The sequence below is a fragment of the Pezoporus occidentalis genome, unplaced genomic scaffold, assembly GCF_034315485.1.
Source record: "Pezoporus occidentalis ecotype Australia unplaced genomic scaffold, CSIRO_AGI_Poc_V1 ctg58, whole genome shotgun sequence".
Lineage (NCBI taxonomy): Eukaryota > Metazoa > Chordata > Aves > Psittaciformes > Psittacidae > Pezoporus > Pezoporus occidentalis.
In genome coordinates this window covers 1,147,417-1,162,272 of record NW_026915921.1, presented here as the reverse complement: position 1 = coordinate 1,162,272, position 14,856 = coordinate 1,147,417, and the positions used below count along the sequence as shown (strand labels likewise).

The following is a 14,856-nucleotide window of genomic DNA, read 5'->3' as shown; positions in this document are numbered from 1 at the left end:
CTATTTGTCATCAAAATACCTTAGTGGACTAGTATTGGGGTCAGCTAGTTATGATGACATGGAACTCCATGTATGTTCCTCTGTATTTCTTCTTGGTAAGAGGATGAGCCTCTGTGGCACTGAATTACTGTCTGACTAAGCTCGTTCAGTTACCAAAGCCAGCTTTTTAGCTAGCTCTGAAATCCCTGCACCAGAGCAGTCTCAGGAATACTTGTATCATGGTCCAGAAACGTAATTTTGGAACAGCCACAAAACTGGGCTAGCAGAATGATGGATGAAGCACATAAATAAGCTACTTGAGAGGCTAACTTTATTATAATAAATTTAGTGCCAGGCATGTTCCTGATTGCTGGCGCTCGGAATCTGAGTTAGTAAATTGGTCCCTGTCATGGCCATGGCTCTGGACCAAACAATTCCTGGACACAGTTCCAGAATTAGGATGGGCCAGGGATTATTTCCACCAGGCTGCTGGATGCAGCACCATGTTTGGATGGTAAGACAGTTTTAAAGTATGGATATGCGGTGTTATTTTCCAGTTAGCCACAGTGCTGCAGAATATTAATGGGCGGTTTAATTTCTTACTGTTGACATACTTGGTGGCTCTTTTCACATGATTTATTTCCTCCCCACCCCATTCAGTATTCTCGTATCCTATCCCCACCAAATTCATGTTTCTTGAGCATGGTAACCAAACCAGATAAAATACCTGGTTAACTACCCCAGGCAAAATTTCACCAGTATATTGTTCAGCTGTACTAATATTGCCCTGTCATTGCAAATAGCTGACCTGACACATCCTGAAATTGCATTTGTTTTTTTCACAACCAAACCATGCTGCTTCCTACTTGTTCCATTATTACAACTTTTCTGTTTTTCTAATTCCCCATCCTTTATTTCATAAAAAAAATTCCATACTTTAAAAAATCTTATTTGCAGATAAAATAGCTTGCAGAAAAGCTATCGTCTGTTCTCTAGACTCTGTGAAAGGGTTTATTTCTCAAGCTCTGCAGCATGTAGGGGTAGGTTCGCAATTACTATGATCTGGAGGGGGGAAATGGTTTGAGGGTACTATATAATTTTGTTCCTCTCTGCTCTGTTGGAGAAGAAGCTGTGAAAGAGCTTGGAAGACAGCCTTCAGGATCTCTGAATATTGTATTTCTGTTTCTCTTTTCTGTCCTATTATTATACTCACATTGGGATTAGGCAGCGTCTTATATCTGCTTGAAAACATTGTGAAATCAGCTGTCATTGTATCTTTGAGTTATGTCTCCAGTTTTGGCCTAGGAGGAGTATTTGGCCTGGTGTGTCATTAATGGTAAAGTTCATTGCTTTTACTTAAATTTCTATAAGGCTGACAGATTAAATCTTTGTTCTGCAGAAGCATCATTATTTAAATCAGACTTTTTTGTATTAGGCAAAAAGCACTAATTCTAGAGAGGTTTTCATCCCTCTCAATAAACATCGCTTGTGAAATATGTCTGTTTCTTAATGAATGATTGCACTGTTACATTTTTGCATAATAAAAGAATTGTACTAAAGCATACTCCTCAAAAGATTGTGACAGGAAACACTTGGAAATGATGGCATTTGGAAATATAATGTGCATGATAGCTGTAATAATTGTTGTCTTGCCTTTGGAATACCTATGTTAGGTAGCTCTGCTTCCACAAATGAGGGTTTAAATGTATATATATTTGAATATTTCTGTTGAGATATAGGAGACAGATCTAGTGGTTGGCTTGTGATAGTCAATTATTGCAATATGTTTTTTCAAGGAACATTCATGTAGTGGTTTAATAAAGTTACTTCTCTCTCCGTGTACTCCCTTCTACTCCCTTGTTCTATCCCCCCATCCCAAATGACCGTAAATGCTCTTGGACTGTAAATGCTGAAATGTAGTGAAAGGGAGGCTGTTCAGTTTGCCTCCTCAGAATCAGAGTCTTAAAACATTTTAAGCTCTGAGTTCAACACCTCATGGATGTTGGTGGGCGATATTTTAACAGTTTTACTTCTGTAGCAAAGCAATTTCTATCTGTTTTGAAAGCTTGCTTGCAATAGTTGATATTAATCAAACTTAACACTTGTCTTGTTTTGCACTCTGACAGACTGTCTATATGTCAGCTTATGGAAATTCCACCTTATAGTTTACAGTCCCTTGGAGAAGTGCAGCTGTGGTGTTTGTTTAGACTTGCGGATAATAAGGCAGAGGGAATGAAGCCTTCAAGAAGCATAATGGCTTTTGTTTTTTAGAAGAGCTAAACAATAGCTTTAAATAAACCAGGTTGTTAACTACAAGTTTAAACAGACAGCTTAATTTTATGCCACATTGGAAGCTTATTATTATTGCACATTAAATGCGTTTTTGGCATTCTAGGATAAATGAAAAATCAAGTTTTAGAATTGTCACCACCACAGCTAACACACAAGCTGGTGAAAAAGCAGACTCTGAGGAGGTTGGACAAGCCTCCCTTGTTTTGTGCTGTCTGATAACATTTGCCTTTGCTAATTCCACGGGGAGGAATTTTGTGTATGAAAAGCTATCTCCAAATAGTCATCTCCTTCTAGCGTGACTTTGATGAAATGCTACATTTCATGAGCACACTCCAGAGCTTAATAATATGTTTCCATTTATTTCATTTAACTCAATTAACTTTAGTGTCAAGCCAGATCTTGATGAAATCAAGAATGCAAAGGCAATTCAATCTTCACTTTTACTCTGCCTTTAATTCTATGTGATTACAAGCATAATAGACATTTAAGCTGCAAGAGGTGTTTTTTAGTGAAGATTGAAGAGATGGGATATGAAGTATTGCACCCCTCTCTGCAGAACTCATTTATTCAAGACCCTCATATATAGCATGACTGATTTCTTCCTCTTTTGATTGCCTTGGAAAGATATTTAAAAGTCTGCTGCTTATTTTTTTCTGAATTCTGTAGATGCAGTTTGATGTAGTGTGACATCTTCTCCCTTCTTTCCCTGCTTTTTTTTTAACCTGAGCAATCTGTACATTGTTGTAACAACGTTATAGCTCCATATTTTGTTCCATGTAGTATCCGAGATGGCAGTTACATCATCTTTTGAATATGTATTAAGAAGTCTGTCTCCTTCTGATTCACTTTTCTGGTAAAGGATGGTCTATCTATCTGTTTGTAAAGTTATGAGACTTCTAACAGGCCCAAATGAGTAATTTTTTGATACTTTGCTACAGCTACTTGTATCATGTCCCAAAATGGCTTCTGTTCCTTCTTAACTATTTGTAGCCTCTTACAGAGAATCTTGGAAAGTATATATGATAAGTGAAAAAAGAACCCTTAGAGCATCGATTTGCATTTGATCCCTGACATTGTCTTATACAAATGGCCTCTGATAAATTTTGTCATCCCAATTTGTACAGACCCCTTAATCTGTTTACTTTTATTCTTTCAGTGATGGGACTCATCACTGGTGATGTTCACATTGGCATCTGAAACTGGGAGTTAGTTGCCCTGACTTCCTTTTATCCTGTGCCTGTAGACCCAAAGACCCTAAAATAAGAATGCCCTCTATTTAATTAATTCCTTCAACAATTGCATGACTCAGAATAAATATCAGTTGTCCATGTAATTCACTACGTAAGAGAGGCTACAGGTGTGAGAAGAAAGCCCTTCTTTTTTGTTCCTACAGGACTGAAGGAGGGAAAAGGTGAAGGTTGCAGGGTAGGATGTGCTCTTTTAAGCACTTCTATCAATGTTGGGGACTTTCTGTTCTAACTGACAGATGTCCAGAATTGTGCATTCTTAAAGAAAAACCTCTAAGTGACCTTTTTTGTCAAGAGCACTGAAAATAAGTGTGATCTAATTTACCTCTTCAGTATCCATTTGCTGGGATTTCAATATGCAGGTAAATATCTTAATAAAGATAATGGATCACTTTACTCTCAAATGAATCCTTCAACAAATTGATACAGATGATAGCTGTAATTTATGACGTGACCTTGTTACGATTTCTTTATCTGTTTCCCTGCTACTTTAAAATAGAGCAACAGGAGACTTCTGGCCCACAGAGCAATCAGCAAAGATGTATCTTTATCTTCTGTAAAATACGTGAAAGCTACATATCATGCTCTTTAAAAGAAGGCTGAGGAGTAATGAAATAAATCTTCATTCAATGGCCTGTGGAGGCAACTCAGACAAAATAAATTATTTTATGATTAACTGCTGATAGGACTTTTAAAATCCTAAAGTGCTTTTGGAGTCTTGCAAAAGAGTTTCATAGGGGTTATAAAGCTTTCTGTGGTGCTAAATAGATATAAAACAAATTAAAATGCAGTTTGGTAGGGCGGCATATGAAGAGGGAAAAGAGACACAATGACGAAAACGTTAGCTATGGTATAGCTCAAGCTGACAGTGCCATAGTCTTTCATTCAAGGAAGTTAAGCACAGCTAGAAGCTTTCATAAAACCTCTAAATAAACAAAACAGTAATTTAAACTCCGAGTGGAAGGTTATGACCCTCCACCCTTTGTGCTTAAGTACATGAAAACCCTATATTTACATGGGAGATCCAAGCTAGACATTCTCCAACATGCGCAGTATCCACTGGAAGACATTTCTGCCTCTCCTGGTGCCAGGGTGGAAATAAACACAATATGAGATGGGGACCCCAAAAGAGAAGGTGATGTGAGGAATCTGATATACTGCTTAAGGTATCTCAATGCCCTAGTTTGTTGGCTCGTTTATTGGTATCTATCCTTGGGTAAGGAGCTCCTTCATGTTATTCTGTAACCTTATATCTCACTTATACAAACCAGGTCACAATAAAAATGTGAATACAACCAGTTAACGTAACATCTGAATCAGACATGAGAAGTATTTAGAAGTGACATAAAGAAATAAAATCAAAACCAGCTTAATATATAATTAGGTTGCATTAAGAAAGGTCTGTCTCCAACAGCTATTTACCTGCTGTTTCCCTTCTGACAAGATATTAGTCTGCATTTCAGTCTTGTAGATGCTTCTTTCTTTTTTCTTTATTTCCACTCCTCTGGGCAGTCCAGACAAATCTCATTTTTCATCTTGATGTCTCTAAGCTCTTATTAGGAAGATAATGTAGCTACTTTTTTGTGCAGAACACAGTTTTGTAAATACCTCATAATTATAGAAGACATATATATATGGTTGTATATGTGGTTTTCACATTCTTATTCAAATTGTATATTAAAACTGTGTATTATAAAAATATCTAGATGGCCTAATTGTATGTACTTTATGCCTGGCTGTTGTTTGAGATGTGAGGCAGAGTAGTGACAGTGGCTTCAGGGAAACTGTTAACCAGCCTCTTCCTTTTCTGTATTTTATAGCAGATCAGCCAGGCAAAAGTTGTTCCAAGACTGCTTTCTCATATTACCTAAAAATATCAGAGACAACTTATGCCTGAGCCTTGTCAGCATTTTCCATTAGTCATGGAATAGCAGCTGTCCAAAAAATTACTTATTCTTATGAGTTGCATTAACAGTGAACAGACTATGTTATGTGTAGCTAATCATTTCCATATGTTTAGAATGCTCACATACACTCTGGTATATATGCTGCTTGCTTTAGTTATAGCAAGGCCAATATAAGTAAAAAAGTAAGCTTCCAGAATTTACCTCCTACATGATCTATCCAATGGTGATACCACTGTAAACTGAGGTTTGCTAAAGCTTGCAGTTGTCACTTATTGCATCAATGGTCTGTACCAGTTTCGTATGCCAGCACAAAGTTCCAGACACAAAGTTAGAAAATATACAACCCTCATCTGCTCTTAAACAGCAACAAGTGATTAAAAGTGAGAGATTTATATAGTTCACTGATGAAATTTAAAAAAAGCTGTAAAAGCAGTTGGGTGAACAAATGTGTATTCACTCATAATATCCACTCATTTATTGGACATTAATGACCATGTTTAAAGTGAGTTTAATGGCAGTCCATCTCATTTCCCACAGCAACAATTCACAGCTAGGACCTGGATTAATTGGCATATGCAGGAGAGCAGCCAAGAGCTTTGTGGCTATTATGACTGAGCTTAGCTTGGCTGAGATGTAGTGCAGATCAAGGCAATGCAAGACTGCCAGATATTGTGTTTGAGAAGTTTGTTCTGCCTCTTCCTGTACATAAACAGAGGACTTCCGTCACCATACAACATTTCCCAGAAATGCTGAAATGTCTTATCGCATTCTTTCAAGACTGATTTCCTTCCATTTCTACCTGTTCTCAAAGCTTTATTTTGGCATTGCTCAAACCTTATGCAGCTCTTACAGCCTTTTTATTTTTTTTAATAGTTTTTGTACTTCATGCTCCGTGTGCTCATTTCTGTGTCCTACAATTTATGTTATTCCTTTCTTTTTTATATTCTGTGCAGGTTTAAAACAAATCCATCAAGAACTCTGTATTAAATGTGTTATTCCAGTTTATAGTAAGCTTTTCAATTACAGATATGATTGCCGTATTTCTTGGGTGTAAAGAATTTTGGTATTCATATGTTTTAAAGACTTAAGACTTAAACAGAAGCATCTTTGAGATGTCCATTAGACCTCATTAATATATGAAAATATATAGTTTATTTTGGAGAAATTGTGGAAAAAAATCAAGATATTACCTCTGAAAAAGTAATAAATTCCATGTGCTTGTTCTTAAGTTTCATACTGCACTGTATGGTTTTACTAAGAATTTAATCTTTCATCGCTGTTTTGCTACAAATGTTTTCTCCATTTTTTTCACTCTAAGAATTAGGCAGCTATTCCGTTTTAGGCTTCCAGCCCAGTTCTTAGTAGAACCACCTTTTTAAAGATTTTATATATCTCTACTCTCACTATCTTTGTCAGATTCTCTGCTGTTTTTGGCTCTAAGTTGTTTTGGTGTCCTCACAGGCCTTTCCAGATCGTTTAGCTCTGCTAATTCCTTCCAGGAGTAATGAAATTTCTTAACTTGAACATGTCTTGCAGCGCTGAAGTCCATTCTTTATTCCACCTAATAGATGTGTATCGAGTAAAGTACTATAAAGCAAAGTACCTGCAAACCTGTACTAAATGAAGAAAGGTAAAGGGAAAACAAATTAGAGATGTGGAAGTAGACTGAGACAAGTAGGCAGGCAAGGGCAAGAATGTAGGAGGTGAAATATTGCACATTTAGAGATGGCAAGTCAGGAGGGATTTGAGGATGATGATTATATTGATTGCAAACTTGAACAGTGTGTTTGAAAGACTAATGAGAAGGATATCATAAAATGGAAAAATACTTTTCATGTTAGAACTAATAACTGCATATGTATTATCTGCAGGACTTCAGAAATCATGCTATTTCCACAACAGAACCACAGCAAATTGTTTCTTCCCTTGAACCCTTTTTTTGCATCAATTTCTCTTACACCATATAAGCTTTCATCCAGTTCCACCAGATGTGCATACAGTATTGGGTGAGATGAAATCTGCCTAGGTGTCACTGTCTGGGCCCAACAATTAAGGCTTTTTTATGCCCATTCAGCTTCCTTTTTCAGGTTCATTTGGAAACAGTGCATCTCTACTATAGATCTATTTTACATCATACCAGAATTCAACAGTAAGTATTTTCATGCTTTTCATAGCTTGCTTAGTGATTGTAGCTCAGAAAATTCTTACACAAGTAGGCAGATAACAGCGTCTCCTTTTCAGTACCATGGTATTTCATGATGAGTCCAAAGCCAGACTTAAAGTTTTTAAATTTAAATAGGTTCTTATGGTACACATTAAAACAAGTTAATTATCACAAATACAGCTTTGTTTGTAGAGAAAACAGGCTGAACAAGAAGCCTCACTGAGGGTTTCTAAAATGGCTTCTGCATTTCTGGGAAATTGCACCCCCTCCCCACTTCCCCCATTTTGTTATTCAAAGGAATAAGTCATCTTCATCTCAAACTGCAGGGATGCCACTCTGTATTACAGAAGGCATCAAGCATCCTAGGTAGAAAACAATCATTGTCAATAGAAACTGAAAAATCATTTTCATCATTGGAAACAAAAAGGAATAGTTTTGATTAATGAGTTCTGTTTGCTCAAGCACTTGTGATTTATATGGCAATTTCATACCTTATTATTCCGGATTCTTGAATGTGGTACATAAATTTACCAATATAGAGTGCTAGATGTAATGCCTTTCTGCCAAGTGCTCCTATTTCCCACTAGGACGTGTTGGCTGACCATTTTAAGTGTTATATTAGAAGAATTATTTGACATAAAGGTCTGAACTTTTAATTGCTTCTCATGGATTTCATGACTACCAAAGGTCAGGAAATGCTAAGTGACTGATGTGATTGCCATGATCTCATGATGTGTGTGCATCTGCACTGATAATTGTTAGTCAAAGTTTTCTTGTGATTGCTTCCTATGGAAACATAAGATCCTCTCCTGATGCTGCCTGTTGTGGTTGCAGCAACAAGTCTATTTCTGTTTATCCAAGTCAGCCCTGTCAAGTGGAAGTTTGGATAATGCAAGTTCATCCTTAATATCCTAGCAGTGAGTCTCGCTGTACACATAACCAAGTTCTAGTGTCTCCTTTCACTTTTAAAGCTTCTCTAGAAGCACCAGTCCCTCCCAGCAAGACTATCATCTTGCTTCTTCCTTGGTAACATGACCTGGTAAGAATGTATATTCCTCTAAAGATCTCTATGACTTCTTACCCACTGTGTTCTTTCCGTTATAGCTCTTCTTTCTCAGAGAAGAAGTAAGCGACAGCTCATCCACCTGCTGATCCCTTGGCTCTCAGTTGTCTCTAGCCTCACAGTTTGAATCTTACTTCACTGACTATTGCTGCCCTGCTACCTCTTGCCTTCTCCAGGCCTCTAGTTCAAATTATGCAGTATTATGAAAGCAATATTACATTTTGTACTGTTTCCCTAGTTTCAGCATTCTTTGGTCTTGGTTATTAATCACAGATACAGTCTCAGGTAAGATCTACTCTCTTATTAGAGTCTGTTTTCCCTCCTGGTTCTGGATAGATGCTTTCTCAAGTGTGTGTGTAGCTTAAAGCCAGGTTCTTCAGGAAACTCCTGTGGACTTTCTGCCAGAGGTTGCTTCAGGAAATCCTTAATGATGTCTAGCTTCCTAATTCTGCACTTATTAGCTCCAATTGCCACTTTGTCCTCTTATTCAGGTGCATTTGGGAATCTCAACCTGCTTTATTCAAAAGACCCATAAATTTTTGACCTACCATAACTAAGAAGGCAAATTATAAGAGTCTCCAGCTATAGAATGATTGACTTTAGTGTGAATAGTCTTCATTACAGATAGAAAACACTATGTATTAGACTATCCAGTTCTTCATGTTTCTCAGCCTAAAATGAGCAGTGTAAAGTCTATTTTATCTTTAGCCAAAGACCTTTTGCCCAGTGAAGTTTAAATAATATTAAATTTTATTTTTCCCTTAAAAAAAAATCTGTTCTGCAATAAGGACTTGCTCAGATCTGATTGCACTCAAGGTCTACCTGCTTATAATTCAGAGAGCCTAGTTTTATCGGCACTGTGCATAGGTTTGGCTAACATTCCTGTATGCGCCAGGCAAGCAAAAATTTGTGGCTCTAGATATTCTAGGTACTTGAATAGCATAGTAGTGGTGCAAGGCTCTTCTTGAAGAAGACAGACAGAAATATGCCATTTTCTCAAAGCTTGTCATCCAGACTTTCATGACAAAACATCTTTCATGGCCAAACACTCTCATAACAAAGCATAGCAAACTTTGCTTTTAAAAATGCAGCCAAATAATCATGAACAGGCTTACTCGCAAATTGTGTGTATATCCTCAAGTATCTCTTGTAGCAATTCATCTCTAAGTTCTAAATACATTTTATGTAGGCAGTTGTTTTCAGAGTATGAGTAGATGATCGAGGTTTCTCCCAGTGCGCTTCCATTTAAACCAAATGTGTTTGAATTGTCAATAATGCTGGCATTCTTTCTGAAGCTACATTTGGATAAAGAAAAGCATAGATGGCACATACTTGATGGTTGCAGAATCTTAGCTTTTTATTTGCAAATTGCTAAATCCATCACCCATTTTGTAGGACTGTTTACATCAGTTAGTTGTGAATGGGAACCAGAAAGGTTAATACTTTGGTGGAAGTAAACTAGCTACACTCTTTAGTTAAAAAGCAGCTGTTTTATGAAGTTGTTTTTTGTTGCTGTTTTATGAAGCATCCTTGTGGAGCTCTGTAAGATATCTGGAGAGATTCAGTGCATGCTTTTGTCAATCATTATTCTTGATAAAAGGTTGGATATTCCTGTTGGTAAAATATTTGTTTAAATAAGCTTTGGGTCAGACGTACACTTTGAGTCTCTATATACATCATGTCTTGAAGAAATGCTGTTGCTGGAAAGATTTAATTTTTCTCATGGGTCAATAGTGAATCCTTTTCATCCTAAAGAACTAATAATATAGCAGTAGGATTTTCCCAGCCCAGAATTTGATTTAGAAGAAAAGAAGATGAAGATTAGAATAGCTTCATTTACTATGGGCTATCATCACCAAAATTTGTGAGGAAATTATGCGTTCCTGGCTGAAGAAAACAGTCCTTAAGTGCTTCTGATCATATCTTACAAGTCTGTAGTTATTAAGTGGTTATTGACTTTAAATATATTTTCTGTGGGGATAACAAATTAGTTTTAACTGAAAATGTATAGGGTTGGTTGATTTGTTTGTTTGTTTGTTTGTTTAGGAAGGGGATTCCAAGTGAACAAGTGCAACACGCTGATAGAGAGCAAGCAAAGCGTATAGTTTACGCAGTGGTGTATGGAGCAGGTAAGCTGCTACAGTAGATATGTACTTCATACATAATTTATATAAGTAGACTGAATTTCTAAAGGTGAATAGAAGTTTGACAAATATTAAATTTTTATGTTTACCAAGGATTAAATAATTGATAAAATTAATAATTAATCAATTACATTATCTAGCCACTATCAAAATTATCAAATTAATACAGCCACATTGCCATATACAAAGATTACTCTGATGTATTGATTTGCTGCTGGTGCAACTGAAGCATTTGTCTTTCTCTAAGATTAGTTTGAGTGGACTTTGCTTTCTGTCAGTGTATAGACAGAGATGAGAATGACTTCAGTGGAATTAGAAGAGCTCTAATATTGTCTCAATACACATCTATAGAATCACAGAATGGCTGAGGTTGGAAGGGGTCATTGGAGGTCATCAAATCCAGCCCCCTGCTCAAACAGGGACTTCTAGAGCCCAGCACCATGTACTGATAGCTTTTGAACTGTCTTCAAGTATGGAGACTCTGACAACCTCCCTGGGCAACCTGTGAGAGTACTCTGTCACTCTCACAACATAAAAGTGTTTTCTCACTTTAGATCTGAATGTTTGCTGCCATTTCTTCACAACTGCAAAAAAGCTGCAAAAATCCACAGCTACCCATTGTACCTAAGTCCTGCCCAGGTCCTAGATAAGTCAGGACATTCTTGTACTTTCCCAAACTACCTGCCATTTCTTAAATGACGCCCAACTCTCCTTATGCTTCTTACCTTTTCTGGGAACACAGCTGTATGTGTCTCATCAGCCTACAAGCACTTGTGAAGTTGTTCTAGTGAGCAGCTAACTAAACTTTTATGTAGGTCTTCTGGAGAAATCCAAAAGCCCTAAAGAAGATGAGTATTTGGAAAACTCGTTTAGGAAATGAAAGCCCTAGGATGCAGGCTTATTTAACTTGGAAGCACTTAAAACTACATTTGGGTTCCTGAGTGAGAATGCTTTCTAAACTGTCTTTTTGCAGTGAGTCATCAATAGTGCTTGAACCAAAGGCAGAGCTGGCCAAGGGCATTCAATTTATTGTTTAGGACATTCAGCTGGAAAAGGGAGAAAAACACTTCAATTTCAGTTCTCCAGAATATCTTTTTTATGTGAAATGTGTGTGTAGATTATATACCTTCATACAAGAATAAAAATATATATACACACACTTGCATTTTTACATTAAACTGTATGGCATTTTAAACATCTGTGTTTAACATCTATATTTAAAAAGCCCAGCACTGCCTTCCTGCAATGTAAATTCAGACCTTCCATGCTGAGACTGGAATCAAGTCTCCCATTTCCAGCCTGAATTTTTATTCACTAAAGTACTTCACAAAATGCAGGCAGTACAACCCTGCCCCTTGGTCCATGCAGATGCTGCACATTTCCTATCTCTTCCTTTCACTGTGGTTGGAACAGGCAGATAACCTGACTTTATCAGACTGAATCTCCACTAGTTGAATTTTCAGTGGAGAAAAGGCAATGCCTCAGTTACTGGATCTAGAGCCCCCCTCAACAGGGCCTGTGTCTGTTTACTCATACTATGGAGAACTTAGATGATTAGATTAAGCAGAGTATTGGCACTCCCTCACTTGCTCTGCACCAGACACTAAACATTTCAGTGCAGCAATGCTTCATTTAAGTATCCATTTACTTGTTTGTGCTTTGTCTCCATCTCAGACAGGGCAGGTAAAGGGCCTGAATGCTTCAGCTCATTAGCAGTGTGATTTGATCCTAGTTAAGACATAACATGGAGTGATATCATTAAACTGTTTCTTGTTAGATACCTAAAACCGATGGGCTGAATTCCACCCACAGTTTGTCTCCTTTCAAAGATGGCTAACTTTTCATTAAGGATACATTTTGATGCAACTGAAGAGTGTGAATAATATTTATTTCACTTCTTTTGTGGTTGCAAAATGCAGGCACAATCCTTGAGGAGCTTGCCTGTATATATGTATTATGCTTACAGGAGTTAATGAAAACCTTTCATGTAGTAAATAGGGATCTTGTTTTTTTTTTCTTTTTCTTTTCTTAGCTTTAGGTTGTACTTGGTTCATATATTCAAGGTCTTTTCTATAATCCTGGGGGATAGAAAGTAGTATAATAAAGAAAGAAGAGTCCCATTATGTCTAGGAGTTGGCACTTTAATAAAGCACCAACTTTTGAGAGGTTTGACAGTATTACTGTCTTTTGCTGGGTTTGAAGCAATTCAGTTTGCCTGCTTCTGCCACAGTCATCATGTAGAACTAAAGCGCAGAGCACTTAAACACCTGTAAAATAAGGAATTAATTCAATTCAATGGCAGTATGTTTGAGCCCTGAATCGACACAGAGGGATGTCATGGTGTTTAAATGGAAAGCTAACGGTATTTTCAGTTTTGAAAGATGATGTTACAGAATGGAGAACACTAAAACTCATAAGCTGCCGCTAACAATTCCCCTGGCACAAGTAACTCAAGGAGAGTGCTGAGGGAAGCTGCAGTCCTCTCCTGAGCATTGCTTCACATGGCCTGTGCTCCTGCATTGTGAAACAGGATCTGACACGGTTACCTCTCTTTTTTTATTTCCCAGCATCTGCATTTCCTTGGAATAGTTCAGACTTCCTTGCTGATATTGTGGCTTAATTTTCCTACTATATTATGCAGTACCTTGTTCTGTATATCGATAGTTCTTTAAATGGCTAACATGGACAAACTTAGATGTTACAGTTCCCTAAGGAAGCTGCAGCAGTCTCCTCACTGTTAACATGTGCTTTAGCAGGTAGATTTGTCCTCTGTTGGCCCAGGAAGAAAACCCAAATTAATTAGATGTCAAATAAAATTACAGACCTATAATAACTCAGCAAGAGTCATTGTGGATGTCTAATGAATTTCTTCTTCCAGCACCTTGTCCAGACTGGTGTTCCTGCAGCTTAGTGCAGATCCTGGCATGACTGAGAACAAAATGCTACAGAATTGTTCCTAAATGCACATCAGACTGACAGTGATGGTATTTAGGTGGCTGAAATCTTCTCTGTAAAAAACACTAGATAATTTTGCTTGACAGTATTACTGTGACAATATCTATTCTGTGCCTTTGGTGCCTTGAGGCATTGCTTTTCCACTTAGGTTATTTGCAAACACAGTGCTGGGTTTGCATTGCTGTGCAGCTGACATGAATATATCTGTCTTTCAGCCCTCATCTGACTAATGTTGATGTATGGTTTATTTTTACTGGAACTGTTTGGTTTATAAATGTATTTGAACTGTAGCTCTTAGTTTATATTTTCACACTCTGGAAAACTGTCTTCAGCTTTTTTCCACCTTATCTTGTAAATGCTCTTACTTCCAGCATAATATGTATTTTGCACCTATATCCTGTCTAAAAGTTATTATTCCTTTCTCTCTCTGTTGAAATGCTTTTTCTGTTTTGCTTTAGTTTTGTTTTTTTCTTTTCTTTTTCCAACCCTTTTATTTCACAACTTGGACCCAGATTTTTACAGACATTGAGGAGCTCATGACTGTTTGAAATCTGTGGCACTCAGACTCCTAACGGCCTTTCTAGTATCAGGCTACTTCTTATAATTGCTTCAGCAGTTAAGTTTCCCTGTGGCTTTTACAACAAATTCAAAGGTTCTAGCTAAACTGAACCAGCCACATCTCCATTCTTTTTTAGATCTTCATTCACATTTGTGTTTAAGATGGTTTTCAAATTCTTTGTTCTACTCCTCAAAGTGTGCAGATTTCAACACTGAACTAATAAAACGATACTTAAAGCAACAAAGTTATTCTATGAAAAAAAGATATTTCAACTACATTGTAGATATAATTAGGAATTTCTTAATTACATACTTCTTATATACTTCTTATGGGGTATGTTCTGAATCCAGTAACTTCAGTAAAACATTCAAGCTCCAAGTTAAATATGTATTTGTTAAAATGTGATTGTAGAGTATTGAATCTGTCCCCTTTTACAGAGGTAAATAAAGTTAACTAATTCCAGTAACTGTGAATGTAGTAGTGCTATTGTATTTAGTGTATTTCCATTCTGCTTTATTGCATAATAAAGATAATTTCTTTACCACC

The 14,856-nt window shown here is 37.0% G+C and overlaps 1 protein-coding gene across 6 annotated transcripts in view; it reads left to right on the top strand.

The window, feature by feature from the left end:
• The window catches only part of POLN (DNA polymerase nu), a 96,152-nt gene that overhangs the window by 51,126 nt on the left and 30,170 nt on the right, over positions 1-14,856 (top strand). For all 6 annotated transcript variants that reach the window (XR_009968489.1, XM_062638657.1, XM_062638659.1 and 3 more), the window contains one exon: positions 10,699-10,781. Coding sequence is in view for 5 of the 6 variants with exons in the window: in XM_062638657.1 (XP_062494641.1) it covers positions 10,699-10,781 (83 nt within the window). In the remaining variant the exon portion in view is untranslated. The remainder of the gene's footprint in view (positions 1-10,698; positions 10,782-14,856) is intronic.